Source organism: Trifolium pratense, linkage group LG4 (genome assembly GCF_020283565.1).
Source record: "Trifolium pratense cultivar HEN17-A07 linkage group LG4, ARS_RC_1.1, whole genome shotgun sequence".
Lineage (NCBI taxonomy): Eukaryota > Viridiplantae > Streptophyta > Magnoliopsida > Fabales > Fabaceae > Trifolium > Trifolium pratense.
The window spans coordinates 11,830,721-11,855,143 of NC_060062.1; the positions used below are offsets into that span (position 1 = coordinate 11,830,721).

Here is a 24,423-nt window from a genome sequence, read left to right on the forward strand (position 1 = left end):
CCAAATCGAATATTAGAATCGAGTGAACAACCTCAACTACAACAAAAATGCACCACCAACCACCACCACCAGAAAATGTAGCAACACCACCACCACCACCACCACAAGAAAATGCACCACCTCCACATGCGCTACCATTTGACTTAAACAAGCCTACAAAGAATAATTTTTCTTGGTTCTTATAATTTTAAATTAAATATGAATTATCTTTTTTGTACTAATAGTAAGAATGAATAATATGTATCATTGTTAAAGTTTTGAAATCTTGATCAATAAGTTATTTATTTACCGTGTAAATATTATATAACTAGTGGGTAAAGGAATAACGGTTTTCGGGCTTAGGCCCTCTTGAATATATAAAAAAAAGGAAGGAAGAACGGTCAAAACAGGCACCCTGACCCTAAACGGACAGATCCGGGGTAAAAAACTATTTAAATATGGGCTCTAAAAACACTACTTGAGTCTGACTTTATAGGGGCTGGCCATATATTAATTTGTTAATTTTTTTGACATTTTTTTAAAAAATAATGTAAAATACTTTAACAAAATAAAATTTAAAATTGGTTTACAAGATTATGAAAGAAGAAACACATGAAGAAGGGTGATTAAAAGAAATTTTATAAAGTTGAATAAAAAAAAAGAAATTTTATAAAATTCAAATGGATGGTATCACGATTCACGTGCAACTTTAGAATAGGATTTTGAATGTGAAATAAAAGAAATTGTAAAGTTCCACGAAGAATTATGAAACAATTAAAAGTCATATTTTAATAATCAAATACAATCATATATAATTTAGTGTAGGGAATAAGTTATTAACCAATGAAACTATTATATTAAAACAATGTAGAGTACTTAGTTTAGTTTTTATTTTAATTTTTTTTGTAATTTATTTTGCTTTATATGGGTAACGTGCTACCTGTGGCCCATATAGACTTGTCTGTATTTTTAAATAGGCTTTTACGAATCAGACTAAAAAAATCCGGACTACTATTTAGTTTTAATAAAAGAAGTGGTTGTGGTGGTGGTGAAGGTTAAGGAAAGAAAACATGGCGGTTGTGATGATAATGAATGTCCATGGATGAAGAATCCCTCTTGAATAAGCGGTTAATTTTTATTAATAATAAATAATAAATAAAACAAATTGAAAGAAATGTCAATTTCTTTTTCTTTTTTTAATTACAAAAAGATGTCAATTACAGTGCCACGTGGCATAAAATAATTGGACCACGTGCCACTCCGTTAGTTTTAACTTTTTTTAAACGTCAAATTGAGAGCAGAGACTTAAAGCAAATATTTTACAAAGCGTAGAGACTCAAACCAAACAAAAAAGATTTCAGGGACATACCAAAAACTACTATAATTGCAGGGATGAATAACATATTTAAGCTTTTAAATAAATATTATTCATTCAATACATAGTCAACCAAATATTGATAATTAGATTTTTTTTAACATAAATATTGATAATTAGACATACTATTAAAATATTAAATGTGCTACTACAAAAGCAATTTTATTTTTAATTTTAAAATGCCACATAAGCGAGTTTTAGTCAAAAGAGTCGACGGCGTGCTACCAAATGTAAAATGGGATAAACTTTGGACAAAAATCGAGCAATTAAAACTTGGGGTGGCTAAAATAAATCAATTGTGAACCTTAGGGGGTAAAATCAAGCAATTAAAACTTGGAGGTCAAAATTACATTTAAACCTTTCTCTAAGTATCAAATTAGTCGCTTAACTTTTTAACAAATATGCTTATGCGACTGATACCCTTCAACAATTGCTATTACTATTGACCATATTTGATCATTTGGAACCCTATCAACATAAGCAAATATCGTTCGACCATAATACCCCTTTAAAAAGCATTCATCAAACTCAACGAATAGTTTGCATTTTAAACAATCATGTTCAGAGTTTTCAAGACACATATAAATTCTCCAAGTAAACAATTTTTACAACGACCACGTAAGCATACAATATCATGCATTCATTAAATATTTTTGTAACAAATAATCATTAAAAGAGTAACAACGTAATTATCCTCGTGAACTTAGATCAGTTGGCAAGGACATCGTATATATTATACAGGAGTCGGGATTCGATACTCTTTTAAGGTGAAATTTCTAACTAGAGGCGTTAGACAAAAAGAGTAACAGTGTAATCTGTTACGAAACTTAAAGAAACTAAAATACTGATTTGTTACAAACTTTATCACTCTCAAATAAGACATTGAACTTATGTGGTTAATAAGCTCTTCAGAACAGATCATTTCTGGAGAATCTGAATTCGATTCATGGTGGAATCAATTTTTGTTACAAACTTTATTACTCTAAAACAAAACATTGAACTTAAGTGGTTAATAAGCTCCTCATAATAGATTATTTTGGAGAATCTGAATTCGATTCATGGTGTGGAATCAATTTTTAACGAAATTTTCTTAACTCAACGATCGAACTCTGGATTACTGAAGCGCTTCCTATGGAACTTAATGCCAAGAAGAAAAAAATTCATATTGTGCTTGGTTTATGCATGATCAGCCGGCCCAAGCTTTTCTTTGGAGAAAAAACTAAGCTCTTTTCTCTTTTGTTCATAGGAGAGAGGTGATTTTAGGTCATTTTTGGCCTAGAATCACCCCCTATATATCGTTTATTTCCTTCTTTTAATACAAATAAGTGATTTTCGCATAGATTAAGTGTTTCATGATTTTGTCGTTAAGTGCGGTGTTGTGTTGTACGTCGTCTTGTGCGGTGCTATTTGACAACACGTTTCCATTTTTCTTATTGAAAGATCAATTCAATCAATTATATATTTAATCAATGATTTGAACATCAACATTGCAGATCCGGAGACTTAGATATTCCAGTGACTTTAATTTATCATATTATTTATAGTAGGCATTTTGCCGTTATATACTATTAACTTCGATACTGTGTATATGTTCATGGATTCATTCATTATGTTTTTAACGATGTTGGATATCTGATTGTATATGAGTATTCTATCGATTGGAATTAATCAATATCGTTTTTTGCATGTAATACCAATTTTACTCTTTTACCCTCAGTCTTGTCTCTGTATCTTGTGTTGAGCTAAAACGAGAACTAGAATCTTCTTCCATACATACAGTCGAGTGCCACACGAAACAAAAACCGATCTGGTCAACGTAAGTGTTTTCTACTATTTTCCAGTTCCTCAATTTCTTTCTCCCTTCATTTTTAATTCCGAGGAAAAAAAATTCATACTTGAATCTAACCACTTTTCATTTTCTCAACAAATTTTATTATATGCAATAATTTGTTTTTTTTTTTCAGCATGGAAGAAGTTCAAGAGTCTCAACCTCAATCAACTCTAGGTAATTTGCATTCATTCATAACAATAACAGTTTTTTTTTTAATTTTATGTAATTTCAATTTCTTAGTGTGTGTTTGGTTTCACTGTGAGTGTAAAAGTGATTATAGACACATAAAATTGATTTTGCATTTTTTTTATAAAATTGATTCTAACTTTATTAAGTTATGATTTGTAACTTACTAAAATTTATTGTTCAACTCACTTTCGCACTTTTGTGTGAAAGTTTCCAATGCAAATCAATTTTACAAAATCAAATTCACTCAGAATCAACTTAAACCACTGTTTGATTTTTTCGGTGCTGTTAATGGTTGCAGGTAAAGAAAATGCAGATGAAGTGGTTGATGAAAGTTCTGAATATGGTAAAGGGGAAACACCAGAAGAATTATTGAGTAGACCTCCAAAAGTTGATTCTGAAGTTGAGGTTCTTCATGAGAAGGTTACTAAACAAATAATTAAGGAAGGTCATGGCCAAAAACCTTCCAAGTATTCAACATGTTTCTGTAAGTACCTTAGTTAATCATGATTTAACTATGTCATGCTTGTAATTAGTGTGAAAACCTATGAAGCAAGGACACAGACACCGGACATGACAGGGACACTGACACGTCGACACTGATAATAATTTGAGAAAATGATATAATTTAGTGTAATCATAAGTGTCGGCGTCGTGTCAGTGTCCGACACTGACGCGTGTCGACACTGGGACACGGCTAATCTGAGGAGTGTCCTGCTTCATAGGTGAAAACCCTTTGCTGTTAATTTCTTGATACATGTTTCCACTTTCCTGCTAGTAGAAAAATGGTTAGTGTTGCAGCATGTTAGATATCCAATTGTGTATATCTGAAACTATTTGATGAGTTTGTGTATGAGTATTTTGTGAATGAAACAGTAAAATGGATAGAAATATAAAAATAAGCTTGTAATTGTATTAATGGAGGAAAAACGATTACAAGGTATCTCTGAAATGAGAAACAGTTCTATAGGCACAATCACAAACTATTTCAATTTAGGCACACATACATAACCTAAATAAAATTTTAAGATAAAAGAATTAATTGATATTGATGGATGTGACTAAATTATTTATAATTTAATTTTTATCATTGATGTGAGTGTGCCTATATATAAAAGATTTGGGGTTGTTCTCATAGTAGAATTGCTCCTCTGAAATAAAGGAAATAACCAACTGGTAGAGGTATTCTAACTGCCCAAAAGCATACAATGCTTCCCAAATCACTAGATAGTGACCCCATGCATCTCTCCGTTCCACTACTTATATAGCCACACTCCCATGCATCTCATGGATCAAACAACCACGTCATCATTCTTTCATTCCTTTCCCTCTTCCTTTCCACACCTTAGTCTTGGGCCAAAGTCAAGGCCCACTTTCACATTCAAGTCTCTATCACTATTTGAACTTGTTTGTGGAAATGGAATGGATGTATCGTATATGCTTAAATTTGGAATGGTGTTTGTTGTATTTGGCTATGTGTGTGGCCACTTGCATAATAATTTAAACTATTGAGTGAATCGCCAATTTGGTCTTTGAAATTCTAGGCGTTGAGCAATTTGGTCTTGAAATTAATGATGTTTCAGAATGATCTATGAAAAAGAAAATCTTCGATCACATTAGTCATTTCTGGTATTTCAATTTAGTTCCTGGAATTGTCTTGGAGGAACTAATGTGCTCTAGGATTTTCAATTTGAAGGATCAGTTTGGAATTTCATTAATTTCAGTGATCAAAATGTTTGAGCCCTACAATATATGGCAATGCTTTTTTATGAAAATGTTATGATAGGACATGTACTCTTGGCTTTTCTTTATGCCGAATGATGGGAAAAGTTAGGGGAAGCAAAATTGTATCAGGCATTAGTTCCTAATATCTGCACTTCTAATGTGCCCGTTCTTGCATAGCCTTTTTCTGTTTTCTTGTTGCGTCAAAATCATTATTGTGACCTGGATGGTTTGTGGTGGTAGTCCATTACAGGGCATGGGCTGAGAACACGGAGCACAAATTTGAAGATACATGGCAGGAGCAACGACCAATTGAGATGGTAATAGGAAAAGGTATTGTGGAAGTTTAAAGTATTGGATTTCTTGTGTCCATTGAATCATTGATTAATTGGACCTGTTGGTTTTCTTTTACTGGCATTTCTATATCTATTCTCTATATCTTTGATTTTAGTTGTTTATGTATTAGTAATAGAACATAATTCCAATTATAGCGTGTTCATCTCCTGTAAATTTTAGTCTTGGACCCTTGCCAATTAGTTTTGTTGTACGACAGGGTGATTGTTATAAATTTGAAGTAATGAATTTTGTTCAATATTTTGTCTTCCATTCTTTTCAATTACTACTTATGCCTTTCCAGACTTGTTATTTGGTTTTGATGAATTTCTATGAAACAGAGAAGAAAGAAATGACTGGTTTGGGCATTGGGGTGGCAAGCATGAAAGCTGGGGAGCGTGCGTTGCTGCGTGTGAACTGGGAATTAGGATATGGAAAGGAGGGAAGTTTTTCTTTTCCAAATGTTCCACCCATGGCAGATTTAGTTTATGAAGTTGAGCTCATTGGTTTTGATGAAACAAAAGATGTAAGTTGGCATTAAATTAATGTATGGCCATGGACTTGGTTGGATGCTTATACTGGCTTATTCACAGGGAAAAGCTCGTAGTGATATGACAGTGGAGGAGAGGATTGGTGCAGCAGATCGTAGAAAGATGGACGGAAATGTTCTGTTTCAGGAAAATAAACTAGAGGAGGCCATGCAACAGTATGAAATGGTTACCCACTTGTGTTTCTTATTCTCTTTCTTATTTCTGATCTATGAAAATTTCTTTCTTCTCTCTGATTATTTTGGGTTTGATAAATTGTTTATTGTCTTGGTTCTTGTCAGGCTATAGCTTATATGGGAGATGACTTCATGTTCCAGTTATTTGGGAAGTATAGGGATATGGCATTGGCTGTAAAGAATCCGTGCCATCTTAACACGGCAGCCTGTCTGATTAAGCTGAACCGGTACGAAGAAGCTATAGGACAATGCAGCATTGTAAGTATATAAGTATAGAATTTTAAAAGTCATTTCAGCATAAAATACTTAGTAAATTAGCAATGTAGTCCCTCTATCAAAATATCTCTTTACTGAACATATTGATTTGTATAGCCTCTTGTTGCATCAAAATAAGCATATAAAGTCATTAAAGTTGTGGTGCTATATTTGCAAGAAAAAAAAAATTATAAATTGACCAATATTCTATTCAATGGGCTAAATTGGTGTAACTTGCAGGTATTGAGTGAGGATGAGAACAATTTGAAGGCATTATTTAGGAGAGGTAAGGCTAGAGCAGCACTTGGGCAAACAGATGCTGCTAGGGAAGATTTTCTAAAAGCGCGTAAACAAGCCCCTGAAGATAAAGCAATTGCAAGAGAATTGAAATTACTTGCTGAACATGACAAAGCTATTTATCAAAAGCAGAAAGAGATCTATAAAGGAATATTTGGACCAAGGCCACAACCAGTACCTAAGAAAAGGAATTTGCTTTTACTTGTTTGGCAGTGGTTAGTTTCAGTGTTTTATAGCTTTATCACACTCTTCAACCGCGAAAAGAACAAATCTGACTAATATTACTACTGTTGAATATCAAAACCATTGTTGCGTTGACAATTGTTTACGTGCATCCTATGAACGGCGACTGCAATTTGTGGTACTGACGGAATAATTGACAGAACAATTCTGGTTTTGCTATTACTATTTATCTTTGCTAGTGGAACAATCAGATGCTGGAAGAAGTCTGTATTTCACACTTCTCTAGAGTAATCTTGTTTTGACAATTTTATCAACCTATTCTAAGATTTGGATAGTTTGTTCATAAGCGTTATTTTGGCCGATTGATCTTCCGATACGATAGTTTGTTGATTAATTTAATATATAAGGAGTAAGGACTATCTGGATCAACTTATAAATAATTACTTGGATTTATCTATTGGCATAAATATTTGTTTGGAATGTTCGATAGAGATTATAGTAACAACTTATTCAATAAGCTCTCCGTTAACCCACTTGGGTTGGTATGATGGTATTGACTTGGGACATGAGAGTGTGCTCCTCCTTAAGGTCTCAGGTTCGATTTTCTCTGGTGTCAATTTAGTTTCTTCAAAAAAAAATAAGCTCTCCGTTGTAGCTTATGAAAGTAGCTTGTAGCTTATATGAAAATATATTGACTACATTGCCTCGATTAGATTGTGATGACTCTTTGTATTAGCTTCTTAGGAATTCTTCCACTTTTTGTTCCGTAGAAACATCATACGCAACCTTTGTAGCTGAGACACTGAACATACAAATTATCTTTTTCTTGATTGCTCCTATGCTAAATCTCTTTGGCTTTGATTGGGTAACATCTTCAACATTGTTTTGAACTGCACTAGCTTTCATCAAACTAGAATGATTGGGTTGCTATAAATTATGGGTATGCAAGAGAATAAATTCTATTATTAATAACGGTAGCTCTAATGGCTATTTTATAACAATTCCAGATGAAATATTTGCTTCATCATTTCAGATTACAATACAAATCTCTTAGAATTGAGTTTGCTTATAATTAACGACATCTACATTGATGAAAAACACATTTTGGAACAAAAGGATGTTCGCACACATACTTGGAACAATGAGAATCATCTTTGCACCTCATCCTTGCAATTTCTGTAATATAAAAGATAAGAAACAAATATTACTATTAAAAGTGGTGAATTATTTTGTATAAGATAAACAATAAAGCTCAAAAGGAATAAAAAATATATTTACCACTAGCATCAACTACAACAAGAAATAAGAAAATTAAAAAGATCACTAAATAAACGAACTTAAAAATTTGAGACATATTTTTCTCCTATAGAAATGTTTATAAATGTACTATGTTTTGTTTATTTGTTTCAATTTTTTGCACTTATATATCTTAAAAAAAATGTATCATAGGTGATCAATTTTTCATTTTTGCCTATTTAGCTCGCTCAATAGATAAGGACAATCCTTTCATTATTTTCCTTTTTTTAATGTCTAGCCTTTTATGATGTATAGGGGCAAAACTAAAAAACAACAAAAAATTTAATTGACATAAAAAAGAGATTTCTTGCATGTTTGCATCTTTTATTTATATTACAATATGTTTCAATCACAAATTGATGTGTTATTTCAGTGAAAAGTCATGTAATTTTGGGTGTTTGAAGCATCATAATTCATAATAATATAATATGCAGCGTCTAGAGAGTTTCATTTTTCTTTTCTAATATCTGAATGAAATATTTTTTCCTTTTTTAATGCATATATTTGATTAGAGGTGGACACTGGTGGAGGCAAAAAATTTATAAAATCTGGACAACTTAGTTAAATAATCCCTAAAAATACCAAATTTTTTGGGAGAACTCAGTAAATGTCCGGGCTTACTGGACGGTGGAATCGCCCCTGATTAAAGGAGAACAATGTCAAGGTAAACATGCCCCAGAAGATAAAGCAATTAATCATGGGTGGATTGTGTAAAACCTTCATAAAACCTCCAGAGGCAGTACAACAATCTATTGTAGATCGACATTAAAATTTTCCAACTATAAAAACACATCTTATCTTATAAAATATATACAATCATAATTTGTAAAAAAAAAAAAAAATACAATCATAGTCCCTTCTAAAAATATAAGCCTATTTGCTTACAATTCATTAATTAAGTGATAAAACTAAAGTAGTTAATAACTACCAAACATGTACATTAGGCATAGAAGTCCAAGCACAATAAGCACAAACTAACTTCTGAGAAATGTACACATAAACAGCAAAAGAAATACTCATTAAAAACAAATCTTTCCAATCACCCTTTTGTTGTTGTGGACTTAAATTATTCATCTTCTCTTGTGACTTATTCTTCCCAATTATCTTCTCAAAATCATTCAAAATAACTTTCCATTTCAACAATGGTACCTTCCCTTTTCCACCTCCTCTTCCAATATCTTTCTTTTCTTCATTATTGGAGTTAGAGATATTTAATGCTCTTCTACTTTGACAAGATATTGGAACAATAGGTGCCCTTAATCTACAAAAAGAATAGCCAATAATTAGAGATGCCATAGATGATTCTTTTTGTTTATTGGAGTAGGAATTGTATTATTAATTTGAAGTCAACATATGTAGATAAAATAAAATAGATATAGATGTCACTTTATGACTACTAAAATGTTGGAACTCTATTTTTTCATTACTAAGATGAATTATTGTACCTTAGATATTTTGATTAAATGGATTGGTTGATGGATAAGGAGTCTATTATTGACCTTGGACATTGTGTGGAGGAGACACGATATAATGAGAGAATATAAAATAGAATTTTTCCCCTAAAAAAAATAATAAAATAGATTTTTTTTTCTTTCATAAATAAAATTAAGAGAATTCTTTAATCAATTATTTAGAGGAAAGTGGAGAGAGCTTTAGAGTGTTGACTGTTGAGTCTATATTATAAAATATATTTGATGTTTTACAAAAATTAAAAATTTTAAAAAATTTATTATTGATTTTAAAAAATAGTATCTGTAATTTAAATGAAAAAGGTAAGTCATCTCCTCTCCTTAAAAAATTTTCATCCAAACATATCCAAGAATTAAGACACATAAATCATGTCAATCATCAAACTTTTTAAATAAATAAAGACATGTATGTAAGGCTTAACTTGTTTGGCGAGGTTGAAATTATTAAGTTGGATACTTTTAACCATTATCCGGGTTCGAACCTGAAATTCCTTATTCATGTTTGAACTTAAGATTCCTTATTTATATGAAACTTGTCAATTTGTCATACGACAAAAAAAAAATTACCATGCCAAAAAAGATCGTATAATAGTACACTAAAAAAGGATTTTAAGGTTTTTTTTTTTTAATGAAAAAAAGGATTTTAAGGTTTACTACCTATAATGTAAAAGAAAAAGTTGACTACCTATAATACCGCTTTTAAATGCTACTATTAAAAAACCCGTATATAATACTCCCTCTGATTCTTAATATAAAAAGAAGTTTACTATTTAGATACATTGAAATATTGTCTAAAAAGTGAATTTCTTCAATATTAAGAACATGAGGGAGTAGTGTTTCCCCAGAAAGTGCTATCATAACCTATTTTAAGTGCTAATAGTCCTTAATAGCACTTCAAATAAAACTTGCTATTACACTCTTGTGCTATATGTTTTTTGAAACACTTTTGTGCTATTTTTACAATAAGTTTTTTTAGTGTCAGTATAGTTAAAATGTCTTTCTCTAGTGAAGCAGTTTCACTCCATTAACTTTCAAATTTGAAAAATGAAAAAAAAAAAATTATATAAAATTATTAGTTAAAATTTTAAAAGACACTAATATAATACAAATTAGCATTAATCACAATTTTTTTTGGATATGATCTGACTCCTCTAAAATAAGAAAGCGGGGAGTGGGTATTATAAACTATTGATTAAATCAAAAGTAAAGATATTACAAGTATAGAAAATGTTGTTTATAGCGAACAACAAATCACGAGAGATAGCGAACAGTGTATTTTGATCACATTTCAGTCCAATCACTCATGTTTTCCGCAAAAATCAAATTTGACCATTTTCGGTTTAACTAATACAAAACAATGCTTCGTTAAGAATTCGTGATAAAAGTCTTCGCTATGAATAACATTGCTTAGTATGTCATAACAAATCATAAATTTATTTGTTAACATCTCTCACTAGACAGTCAAATACCCACCTCACTCAAAGTCATCCTCAAGCAATCTTAATGAAAATTTGAACAAGCAATGTATTTAAAACAGCGCAACTCTTAACTTCAACTAGTTGGTACAAATGGTTTTTTCAGGCATTGATTTGTAATGTGGCTCATCAAACAGATAATGCAATTGGAAGTCTTCAAAAAATGGTGTATATACAGTCAAACCGGCTTATAGATTATGCATCAATTTAGTCATCGAACCACCCATCCCAATAGTAACTGTAACAGAGCTTTTAGCTTATAAGCTATAAATAAGCTGGCTTATTGTACTTCTCAAACAGAGCCAGAGTATTTAAGGTTCAAATTTTGACTTTTGCATATATAATGCAATGTTCTTATCAACCGAAGTAATATCACCGAAACTGTAAATTAATTTGGAAATTAGTGATCTTACTAAAATAAAATAAGTTGAAAGTTTGGAGTTTTTACCGCCCCGATTATATATTATTAAAGGAGCCTATTGAGAAATATGATGTTAACGAAAAATGAGTGAAAAACTTATGAAGTTTATATTGATAATAGTATAGGTAAAATGATATATTTAGATTATATATTTAATCATTTAACTTAATTTCAGGTAATAATTCAGTCTTTTATATATATATTTTTTATGATTTTTCATGCTTCAAATCTTTAACATATATTTATGATTGATATTTGATAGTGAACAAAGAGAAAAACTATATTTAAAGTTTAAAAGTCTGTTTGGTTCAAAAGAGACGAGGGAAGGGGGGACTATGAGGATAAATTTTTTAAGGAATAATGTTGATATTTTAAAATAAATATGAAGATAATTATGTCAATGTAATTAAAATTGTAATAGTTTTTCAGCCGGAGCTGGCTGCTCAACTAAACTACTTGTGGAAGCCGACCCATCGATAGAAGCAGCGGGGCGGGAAGGCTAATGCAACTCTTGGTTTACGCTTGCTTCTGAGCCTGCATCAGACCTAGTAGACACCCAAAGAAGAATTTCCTCGACACTGAATAGTGCTCGCACTATAAAGCCAATAGCAGGAAGTTGAATCAATCTCATTTGCTACAGGATTCTTTCGATCTAGTAAACCCCTTTTTTACTAAAATGTCAAATACTCAATTCTTCTTAGTACCCTTTAATGAATGGAAAGAGGAAGTGGGAAGACATCCCATCCCAACCTAAAGGTCTGTTTGAAACTCCTGATCTAACAGCCGCTCAAACTAAGAGCAGTTTGGAATAAATCTACCTCCCTATTCCTATTGGTCGAGTGAACTCTTGCTTCTCTGCTTCGAGTTGCCCTTACCTGATATGGAATTTCCTTTTTTTTCTTCAAAAGATGCCGTAGTACATCTCTCCTCACCTCCCCTCCAAATATCCCCAAATTGGGGGGAAGCAAAAGATGAAGTTATGAGGGATTTTGCACCCCTCTTAAAAATTAAACAAAACACATATAATTAAAAATATTACATCTCATCCCGTTTCCTACATCTACTCCGAATCAAACACACCATAAAATTCATATTCAAACATGAAAAAGAAGATAAAAGACTAAAGTAATAAAACTGAAATTTTGTCAATAATATAAAATAGTGTTTAACCACTATAATGTTAGCGAATTTTGATTTAACTCCTATAACATAATGATTTTTTTTATTACCCTTTGTAATGTCAATATTATGTTATTTTAACCCATACAAGCTAGCTTATCATCAACAAACCCGGGACACTCCACTTATTCATGTTTAAGGTGGATTTTCTAGCCACTAGACTACTTGGAAAAAAAATTAACCATAAAGAACACTTATTACTCAAAACATAAATAAACATCAATGTTTATTAAAAAACCCACTTGGGTTGGTGTATTGGTATTGGCTTAGGACCTGAGAGTTTGCTCCTCTTGAGGTTTGAGGTTCGATTCTCTCTGATCCCAATTTGAGTGGGCTAATTTAACTTCTTAAAAAAAAAACATCAATGTTTATTCTTAACCATCATAATTTCATAAACAAAAGCCAAACTAATGTTTATACTTAACCAACCAAGAAATATATTACCAAACAATTGATGCACCAAGAGCTAGTGTATTGCTTAAGTAAAAATAAAAAAGCTAGTGTCTTGCTTAGAACCAATAGCTTCAACATAAATATAATCACAGGCGAATCCAAAAACTTATCAATTATCATATTGAGGATAAAAAATTGTAAATAGTAAAATGAATGTATTTATTTATAGAGATTATTTTTGTTTATATTATCAATAATTTTTTTATTATCATGTTATAGGTATGAAATTCTCGTCATCATTTGACGGCGATTAACTAATTGCCTTCGAAAAACATGTGGACACAAAAATCAAAATAGACCAAAATATAAACGGACCAAAATAAATTGATCTTGAAATCTACGCAGACTGCATGTTATATGAATCGATCTGCGAACCTTAACTCATATATTCAGCTCTAACATTAATTATAAGAAATTTTTGTTCTTCAAAATTCATTAAATAGTCTTTAACTTTTTATAAAACTATATGTAATTTTTTTTGGTTACTATGATGTTGGTATAAAGTTTACACGCCGTTAGCGATAACTAATCTCAGTCACAAAATTTGTCAGGTACATAAGGTGAGTTCTACCTTCAATCAAATTTTCTCCATACTCATAAGTCATAAAACGAATTTCTTACCACATGCTTAAGAAAATCAAGACCATATACAGTACCACATTAAAATTTGAATATTTTAACATTTTGAATAATTACTCCTTCCGGTTCTTAATATAACATAAACTTTATTTTATAAATTCATTGAAAATCTAATATATCTAGTCAATAACAGAAACTAGATACATTTGACTAGATACATTGAATTCTCAATACAACAAAAATGTAAAATTTCTCTTATATTAATATGGGTCTTGTTAACATGTGCCCTTAAGGCACATGTTAAGATATACCAAAATAGAAATTTAACATTTAATGATACAAGAAATTTAATGCTTCAAAAGTCAAAATGCACAAATTAGCATTTAATAATTTCTATTTTTGCTTCCTTAACATGTGCCTTAAGGGCACAAGTTAACATTCTCCTATTAATATTAATATTAATATTAGAGTATTTATTTTGAAGTTGAAAGTTGAACCAAACCTTAAAACATGTGTCAGAGACCTTTAATTAATTTTTGTCAAAAAGAAAGACCTTTAATTAATTAATCTCCCAAAAACAAAAAATTTACATGACAAAAAAGCTTAATTTGAGAAACGTGTCATGTTCTTAGTGGTTTACCAAACACAAAATTTACATTTCCACCACACGCAATTCAAAACACCCAAACCCACCGAACCATTTCCCACTTTGCATGCACAAACTTCAAAACTAACAAGTCAAGCTAGTTTTACATTTTTAAATTCATCTAAAATACGCCGGCACCGCACAATACGCACCCTCAAATTTCCTTTTTCTCTTCAATTCTCTTTCACGTTCAGTGCGCTCTACGCACATTGCGTATTCAAGTCCAACTCTTTCTCTTTCTCTCTCTTCACTTTACTTTTTCTCCGTTGACTACAACAAGAATCATAAAATCTTCATTTTCATTTTTCTTTTATTTTCTCTCTTCATTTTCTTCACCGCCATAAAACTCGCCGGAAAATCTCCTCCGAGTAACCCTAGCCGCAATTTTCATGCTCTGCGTTTTTGGTAATTTATCGTCGTTTTAATTATGAAGAGATTGCGTTCAACCGAAGATCTTCACTCTTATGGTGAAAAGAACGGTGCTGATAAGAATTCAAATCTTTCTGTTAAGGATTCTAATTCTAATTCAAATCTGAACCGTTCGTTTTCTTCCACTGGTCAAAGAAGTTTTTACTATAAACAAGAGAATGTGAGGAAGAATTTGATATCTTCGTCGTCGTCTTCGTCGCGATTCGATAGGGATAGGGATAGGGATCGGACGGTGGAGGAAGATCGAGAAAGTTCTAGAATTGTTCGGAAGCGATCTGAACATGATTTCGATGGTTTTGATCGGAGGAAGGGTTTTGATCGGTATAGTCGTGATGGTGGTTACAGTGGAGGTGGAGATAGAGATAGAGATAGGAATTCGATTCATAGGTCGGAGAGTTTTTGTGGAGGTTCGAGGAGGGAGTTTCCGAAGGGGTTTCGGTCGGAGAGGGATCGATCAAGGAGGGAAGGGAGTGTGTCGTCGTGGAGGAGAGGTTTAAAGGATTTTGATGAGAGTAGTAGAGGGGGGAATAGTAGAGTTGAAGAGAGAATTGTGAGGTCACCAAAGGGTTTCTCGAGGGACGTGAAATCCCCTAGTTGGTCTAAGGATTCTGAGAGTGAACAATCGAAGAAGAGATCTTCGGAGTCTCCGAGGGTGTTTAGAGAAGCTACTAAGTCAATATCAAAGTCACCTTCTTGGTCTAAGGATTCGGAGAGTGAACAATCGAAGAGTGTTAGTGTGGAGGTGAAGAAAAGTGATGAGTTGTTGCAACAGGTTCAGAGTGGTAGTGGTAGTGAAATGGAAGAGGGGGAGCTTGTACCTGAACCCGCCGCTAAAACTGAGGCCGAAGCAGTGTGTAATGATGCTGCAGCTGGAAGGGAAAGATTGCAAGCCTCTGAGGATGAACAAGTGCACAAGAAGAATGAATTTGGTTCGAGTGATGCAGATGTTGTTATGGAAGAAAAACAGATGTTGGGTGAGAAAGAGGTGAAACCTATGGAGGATGTTGATTCTGAGGTAAAAGTAAAAGATGCAGAGAAGGAAGTTCGTGAATTGTCTAAGAATCAAGATAAATCTACTAAGGAAATTGGTGTTAATAAGGATGAGATTAGAACTGTTGATAATGATAATGTTAAGAAGGATGTGTGTTTGAATGGTGATGATACTCGGCACAAGGAGGTGGAGAAGGAAAAGGCAGAAAATAACGAGAAGGCATTGCTTAAGAAGGAAAGGGGGGAAAATAACGAGAAGGTGTTGCTTAATGAAGAAGAGCATGAGGTGGACAAGGGTGTAGGTGGTGACAAACTTGACGGAAATGATGAAGGCTCAACAGAGAATACAGTTGGTGTTGAAGTGCAGGAAGAAACGATGATGGAGTGTGTGACAAATAATGTGAAGGATAAAGGCAAAAGCATTTCGGTCGCACCTGATGTTGCTCATGCTTCAGAAGATGGCTTGTGGATTGATAGAGGGTCAAAAGATCTCACAACAAGCCCCGCAGATGTCATGGAAGGTCCAAGCACAAGAGGGTTTGAACTTTTCTCTAGATCTCCAGTAAGAAAAGTAGAAAAGTCTGATCGCTCGGTTCTAAAAAAGGAGAATGATGACAGTCTTGGAATGGGGCAGCTTGTTCTTACTCTTAGCTTGCCGAATGTTCTGTTACCTATAGGTGCTCAGGAGACGGCGTCGCAAGCCCCTGGTTCTCCTAGTCAAGCACTGAGTGTTCAGTCTCTAAGTAATACATTTTGCACTAACTCAGATGGTTTTACTGCATCGATGTCATTTTCAGGTTCACAATCACTCTATCACAATCCAAGTTGTTCGTTAACGAGAAATTCAGTGGACTATGAACAATCTGTTGGCAAATCGGTTGGTAGTCGCCCCTTGTTCCAGGGATTTGATTGGCAAGCCCTATCTCAGGCTGAACCCAAGCAGAAAGAAGTTCCCTCTGGTCAGAGAACTTCGAGTAATGGGAACGGCTCTCTTTACCAGCCTCAAGCATCATGGGGAATTTTAGATACTCAAGCTTTGAAAGGACAACCTTCTAGGCCTCTTGAAGGAAGCTCAAAAATGGGAAATGGGCTTGAAAGGCAATTGAGTTTTCATAAGCAGCTTTCAGGACAGTCAAGACAACATGATGATGTTCGATCTCCTACACAGAGTGTTGGGTCACATGACAATGGATCGAATTATAGTTTCGAGAAGAGGGAGGTTAGAGAAAGAAGTAGCAGTAGTCTACATCGATCAACTAGCCAGAAGGGACAAGATAATTTTCTGATGGGTGGACTTGAATTTGTTAAGACAATCATTGCAAGAATAGTTTCTGAACCTGTGCAAGCAATGTCCAGAAAGTTCCATGAAATGAATGGACAGTACATAACTCGTATGAAAGAGGGTATTCGGGAACTCATGGTCAGTGCAGATAACCAGGGACAAATACTTACTTTTCAAAATGTTTTGCAGAACAGGTCTGACATATCCTATGATGTCCTAGTGAAGTGTCACCTAGCGCAACTGGAAATTTTGGTTGCATTAAAAACTGGTGTAGTCCATTATCTTCACCTAGATGATAACATTTCATCTTCTGATTTAGCTCAAATTTTTCTAAACTTGAAGTGTAGGAATTTATCATGTCGAAATCAGTTGCATGTAGATGAATGTGATTGCAAGCTTTGTGTGCAGAAGAACGGTTTTTGCAGGGAATGTATGTGTGTTGTGTGTTCTAAGTTTGACAATGCGTCGAGCACATGTAGTTGGGTTGGGTGTGATGTTTGTCTTCACTGGTGTCATACTGACTGTGGATTACGAGAATCTTATATTAGAAATGGACTTAGTACTACTGGAACGAAAGGGACGACTGAGATGCAGTTTCACTGCATTGCTTGTGATCACCCTTCTGAGATGTTTGGCTTTGTCAAAGAGGTGTTTCAAAATTTTGCAAAAGATTGGTCACCCGAATCTCTTTGCAAGGAACTTGAATATGTGAAGAGAATCTTTTCTGCTAGCAAGGATATTAGAGGGAGACAGTTGCATGAGATTGCGGATAAAATGTTGCCGAGCCTGGCTATCAAGTCTAACATTCCTGAGGTTTTAAGACACATCATGTCTTTCTTTTCTGGTAAGTAACAAATGTCTTTGATTATTTGAATGCTTTTATCCTATTTTCTTATTTTTACAGTATATGAAATGCTTGCATTCAACAATGATATACTATTTTCCTGCTATCTGAATGACATGAAAATATTATTGTTGTAAGATTTAAATGAGCCTTTCTTTTCCGTAAATTATTCTGTTTGGCCTGGTATTTTTTGGAATGTCTCAAACCATGTCAACAACTCTATGTTAGATAGGTTCATTCAATCATGTGGAATATAGCTAGTGATGGCGTTTCCTCAATATAGTTGGGCATTTATGTTCTAGGTCATATACGTCATTGGTGTTTGTGAAGGCTAAATTGTATGTATTTACATGCATGGTTATTAGTATATTACGTTTGTATCATGAGTCGTATCCAGATTTGATACTAAACTGAACTCAATCAATACAAATCCCGATTCACTATGATGAATCACGTTTCATTCTAATGAATTTTTACCTAAACTTAGTGTAGTCAACCACCTGTTATATCAACTTTGTATAATCAACCGCTTTTCATTTGTAATTTGCTTTATGACTCAAATCTTGAATTGCTTTGAGGTTCATATATGATATATCTGCTTATAATTTGTTGTCACCTGTTTTTACTTAAACAAGTCATTATCATTGGTAATATATCTTACGATTCATCATAAAATTTGATTCACTATTCGCAAAATAGGTCTTCTGATTTGATAACCATGTTTACATGCATTATGGTTAATTGCAGATTGTGATTCTTCCAAATTACCCATGACAACGATCTTTTCTGGTAAGGAACAAGTCAAAGAAAACAATGGGGTAGCTGGGCCCAGCCAGGAAGCTGCTTGGCTAAAATCTATTTATTCAGAAAAGCCAGCTCTGTTAGAAAGACCTGCAAGCATCCTTCCAAGATTTGACCAGAATGATAAAAGGACACTGGTGCAAGAGTTGCAGATGAGTAGTATCCAAAAAGACTTCTGTTTTGATGAATTAGAAAGTATAATAAAAATCAAACATGCAGAGGCCAAAATGTTCCAATCTCGTGCTGATGATGCTAGGAGAGAAGCTGAAGGGTTAAAACGCATCGCCCTTGCAAAGAATGAGAAAATTGAAGAAGAGTATGCCAATCGAATTGCCAAGCTGCGTTTTGCCGAGACAGATGATTTGCGTAAACAAAAATTCGAAGAACTCCAAGCAATAGAGAGGGCACATCATGAGTATTTGAACATGAAAATGAGAATGGAGTCAGACATTAAAGATCTGTTATCCAAAATGGAAGCTACTAAAATGAACCTTGCCATGTGACCTGATCAAAATATTTAGAATAGTTATTTCAGGTAAATGTATTATCACTCATCCTGAAATTTGTAGGTTCTAGTGCTCTACCATGTTGTTGTGAACTACCATAGTTTTATTTATTTTTCATTGTAGTTTATTTTGCTTATAAGCTGCTAACCAAAATCTGTAGAGTCCATCACAGTAGTTAACAGTCTTATAAAACAATTTCGATTATGAAAGCAGTTTTAAACAGTTTATTATTTGAACTGACAAAAAATTGGCCAGCATGTGGCTTGGATTTGATGTACAGGCTTGTTGTACTGACTGTTGCGTATGAAAATTTATAAAATAGAAACCTTGGTGGATATTGTGCTTTCAAATTTAATGTTACATTTAGGACAAGTGTGGTCCAGCAGTACCTTTTTCATCACTTCCTGTTGGTCTGTGTTAATATTTCTGACACATTTATTCAATCATAAATTCATAAGTTTTCCAGCTATCTTTTAAAGAATCTTCTAAATAGTATATGTTGGGGTTATATTTGTCATTCTGACATGGATGTAAATAAAGCTTCATCAGGATTTGCATTCTCTTATGAAGCTACATTTTTTTCTTTTTTCTGCATTGGTTTTCAAAATTTTAAAGAGCAATAAAAGTTGCAAGAAATCTGTTGGTGTAAATTCTTGGCAGATTTTACTTTATCTCGTGGCCGAATTTTGGATTATCGGGATCTCTTTTCTCTAGAAACCAAAGGGTATAATACAAAAAATATATATTTTTCTTTCACTCCCAAAAAATCAATTCAAGAAATCTGGGGTGCTTTGTTTTAATATTTTTTTCCATTCGTTTATTAGTACTGATTTTCTAGTCTGGTTGTATCGTATCATTGGATGAAATTTCTCTCAGACTGAAAGAGGGTATGGGTATGAGAGTTTTTTTTTTCCCTCTTTAATTTTGAGGTTATTTTAGTCCTTAAATGTGTTTTTGTTTCCCGTAAAGTCAACAAATTTGGGTTTTAAGTCTTCGTACAAAAAATCCTCTCATTTTGCCTCTGTAGTTTCAGATTACTTTGGTTTCAGTCCTTAATGTGGTCAAGTGGAAGAGCCGTGTTATGGGTTCCGTCGGGTTGGTAAAGCAACCAGGATCCTCTTTCCTCCAAAAAAAAGGTCCAAGCAGTCACGTGCCTCTTCCATCCGTTCGGTCCTCGCTCTCAATGAAAACTACCGGAATATTGAAGCAACCTTTCGCATAGCCCTTTCTTTTCTTTCTTGGGCAATTGAATCATGAACAGGTGCAGAAGACATGTCACACAAAAATGCTGACATGGCCAAAACCTGCTGATTGGACCATTATTATAAGTTCATAGACTTGACAAATTATACGGACAGAAACCAAAACTCACATAAATTATAGAGACGAAAATCAAAACTCACAAATTACAAGGACGTAAATCAAAATTCACTCAAATTAGTGACAAAATTTAATAAGACTACTCATTCACTCGAGTATTTTATCATACACAAATTTAAATGTGGTGGGATGGATTGACCCACATGCATGTTTTTTTTTAATGTATTGAGATTAAAAATGAAGTGCTCAATCCATTTTTTTTGTCTTTTTTGTTGAACACTTCATTTTTAATCTCAATACATAAAAAAAAAATGCATGTGGGCCAATCCATCCTACCACATTTTTTAAGCGAGTTAGACGGAGCAGATTAACTTAAAGTTACCAGACACAAAAATTTAGCTCAACTTGTAAAAAATAGTGGCTTAAACAGATTGACTTGATGGACTCGATTCATTTTACCACCCCTAACCATGAATAGACAAAAATATAAAAATGACTTAAAAATGAGTTGAGGGACTAAAATTTAGATCAAAATTTAATTGAAGACTAAACAATTAATCTTCAAAATGGGAGACCAAAACTTCATTCTTTTAAAAATAGAGAAACCAAAAATGTTATTAACCCTTTTTTATTTTTATTTTTTTATCTCTCCTATATTTTTTGTTACAAGCATTACATTTTGAGATTTACTTTTGTCACCCTACTGATTCTAGGGCGCGTCCTATAAAATTACCAAAATACTCCCGGCCGCTACTTATGTAACGGGTTCTACGTAGGAGGGTGTTTTTCTCTAAAAAATCTCATTTTTATAACATTTGCTACTTAAGTAACAAATTATAATGAGAAATTTTCATGTTAAAGAGTGTTTATTTTCTTCTTCTCAAATTTCATATTTTTATAACGTCCGCTACTTAAGTAGAGGATCTGTCCGCTACTTAAGTAGAGAACTGATAAAAATCTTAGTAGAGTTTTTTTTTTCAAAATTTCTCATTTTTATAACGTTCTCTACTTAAGTAGCGGAAGGGTAAAAAGAAAAATGCATAGGGAGCGTGAATAGCCCGTAGGGTGGCAAAATAAATCTCCTACATTTTAGGGTGGAGAGGAAAGAGGATTTGGCAAAATAAATCTTCTCATTTTTGTTCTTTGCTGTTTTGGTTCAAGGGAATTTCTTTTCCTGCTTCCCATGTTTCTTGTGCGCCCCAATTTTTATCTTTATGTTATATTAATGTAGTATTGGACGTTATAAAAATGAGAAATTTGAGAAAACAATCGTCCGCTACCTAACTAGCTAACGATGTGTGTTATCTATCTAGTGGATGAAGCTGACACAAGAATATTAACAGAAAATATGATGATCTCTTTAATAAAATAACATATTACATTGTGATGAAGATCAACAACAAAGACATAATAAGAAAACATAAATTAAGCACAAACGAGACTATGAATTAGATAAATCAACCGCTTCATCTTCATCGTCCTCAAGTTTAACCATGCACGCCAAAATTTTATCAAAGGTCTTCGAACGGATCAAGATTGAACAAATATTTTAACATATATCACCAACGTCGCGTTTAACTCGATCAGTCTTTTTGTATTGTACTGAGAAAAAATAGATGACATAGTTCTCACATTGATGTTTTTTTGAAGTTTCATATTGTTACTTCCAAATTTATTTGCTAACAACAATTTTGTATTAGCTATCCAACTCATTTTTATAAGAAATAATTGACTTTTTAGATTTATTGAATAAGTAATGTATTTGGTTTATATTATAAATTATATTCGTAAGTAATTTAATAAATTTAAAAAACGAGTTGTTTATGTTGAAAAAAGTAAAAAAGACCGGAAGAAATAATTGACAACAAGATACAAGAATGTGCAAGTACATAACAAAACCATTTCTTTTGATGATAAAATAAAATATTTTTTTATATTGAAAAGAGTAAACTGAACAAATATATATTCTTCAATTAAATTTATTTTCATTTTAAAAATATTAAACTGAACAAATATATTCTTAAAGAAAATTAAGAGTATTCTTTTCTTTTCTTTTTTAACAGTAAATTAAGATTATTCTTTTTTTTGACGTCAAAAAAAAAAATCTTAATTTACTATTAAAAAAAATGACTTTTTACTTATAAATAAATAGTGACCAAATGGTTATATTGCTTATCCAAAAAAATAAAAAATTAGTGACCAAAGTATGCTGCAATTTTCTATGAAGCATACGAAATATTTTGAAATTCAAACCATATTTTTAATTTTCTCTTATAAAAAATAATTTAAAACCATATTCATTTTTTGGACTAAAATTTAAAACAAATTCTTAATTTCTGATTTTTGGATCCATCATCAACATAGTACATTTACTTTTTTTGTGTTCCCCCGATGCTTCTGCACCGACCTCTCAATTGTCATTAAAATATTGACACCAGTTGGCAACTTGGCAGCTAGAGTATTGTTCTTAATTTATACATGAATTTTTAGTATTGTGTTCACCAGAAATAGACACAATTATTTTTACCATTGAAAAAATAGGTACATGTTTACATCTCACTTTTTGCGTTTTAAATATTATTTGCATGCATCGATTTTCGTGCTTATGAGTGGTAAAAAAAAATGTGTCAATTTTGTGTCCCTAAATTTTGTGTTTAGATAACACTCCTCTAACTATTGTATTGAAAAATAACTAATCACATCTCATTCATTCAAATGTGAGTGGATAAGTATCAAGTCACATCGACCGTGAATGAGAAGAATAGTGAGTTTATATAAGAGATGTGATTCATTAACTTTGTTTTTTTGACAAAGACTCATTAACTTAATATCTTAAAGTTTTAGGTTAATATTGAGATGTTGCAATGTCTTCTTCTCTTGTGGTCCTAGAGCATTTGACTTTGATATTTCTCCCGAACTCCCTCAAACTCTCCAACACATATTATCTCTCTCCTTAAATATAAGACTCGTTGATTAAATCACAGAATTAAGCATTTTCCAATTCATACAATAGTTATACTCAGGGAGCGGTTATGGTGCATAAGCGAATTCCTTATGCACCATGCATAAATAACACACAAAATCATTTCACAGTAAAATGATTTTGGATTACAACCCTCTGAAACCATTCCACAGTAAAAATAGTTTTGGCATGATTAAATAAATCTAATGTGAAACAACTCCACAGAAAAAATGATTTTGACATGATTTTTGTTTAAAACTAACTACGAAGTAATCTGATGACGTTCCCCTGTTGTTGATTTGGAGGTGGGAAATAATGCATTTGAAAATTTGTTTATATACCATGCATAAGTTTATTCCTTATGCATAATAATTTATGTACTTATACTCATATGTTCCACTAGTAACATATAACATATATTGTAAAAGAATAAAGAGTAACATGCCATATACTTTGCCTCATAAATGAGCCATACAAAAATAACCTCAAACGAGATGTTGGTGAATAACATTAAGTTTGGCAGGACAAGAGTGAAGAACTAGGCATGGTAGCTATAAATTATCTAATGTTTTGGTAACACAAATTAATAATGCAAGCAAAAGTCATGTGATCACGTGCACATATAACACTATAGTTTGAAATTACAGAGTGTGAGATCAACAGATATTGTTTCTTAATTCTTACTATTATATAGGGACAACTTGCCGCCAATTGTTTAAAATTAGAGCCCACAGAAACCCATTTGTAGGTTAAGTAATTGGAAATCAAACTAATGAATTGTTGCTTAAGCAGTTAAGCTGATGTTCAAGTTATTTGCTATCCAGATTGGCCACATGCATGACATTTTGGTATTAATCAACTGAGTTCAAGTTGTTAATGAGCTCTT

At 32.6% G+C, this 24,423-nt stretch overlaps 3 protein-coding genes and 1 long non-coding RNA gene across 4 annotated transcripts; 2 read left to right on the forward strand and 2 right to left on the reverse strand.

Annotated features, from left to right (window-relative positions):
* The first annotated feature begins 3,048 nt into the window (after positions 1-3,048).
* LOC123921706 (peptidyl-prolyl cis-trans isomerase FKBP42) lies at positions 3,049-7,304 on the forward strand. Its single transcript, XM_045974356.1, has 8 exons — positions 3,049-3,170; positions 3,319-3,359; positions 3,673-3,858; positions 5,337-5,426; positions 5,768-5,952; positions 6,020-6,142; positions 6,256-6,408; positions 6,646-7,304. Exons 2-8 carry the CDS (start codon positions 3,320-3,322, stop codon positions 6,979-6,981), a joined length of 1,113 nt encoding a protein of 370 aa, XP_045830312.1. The 5' UTR covers positions 3,049-3,170; position 3,319; the 3' UTR covers positions 6,982-7,304.
* Positions 7,305-7,828: 524 nt separating this feature from the next.
* Positions 7,829-8,412, reverse strand: LOC123921707. Its single transcript, XR_006814170.1, has 2 exons — positions 8,164-8,412; positions 7,829-8,061 (listed from the first exon to the last, which is right to left on the reverse strand). It is a non-coding gene; the product is annotated as an uncharacterized LOC123921707 (long non-coding RNA).
* A 521-nt stretch (positions 8,413-8,933) lies between these two features.
* On the reverse strand, positions 8,934-9,616 carry LOC123923102. Its single transcript, XM_045975749.1, has one exon. The coding sequence runs from the start codon at positions 9,475-9,477 to the stop codon at positions 9,106-9,108; it is 372 nt and encodes a 123-aa protein (XP_045831705.1). The 5' UTR covers positions 9,478-9,616; the 3' UTR covers positions 8,934-9,105.
* A 4,763-nt stretch (positions 9,617-14,379) lies between these two features.
* Positions 14,380-19,590, forward strand: LOC123881567 (protein OBERON 4). The gene is made up of 2 exons (XM_045930282.1): positions 14,380-17,948; positions 18,696-19,590. The coding sequence occupies exons 1-2, from the start codon at positions 14,831-14,833 to the stop codon at positions 19,250-19,252; spliced, it is 3,675 nt and encodes a 1,224-aa protein (XP_045786238.1). The 5' UTR covers positions 14,380-14,830; the 3' UTR covers positions 19,253-19,590.
* The last annotated feature ends 4,833 nt before the right edge of the window (positions 19,591-24,423 follow it).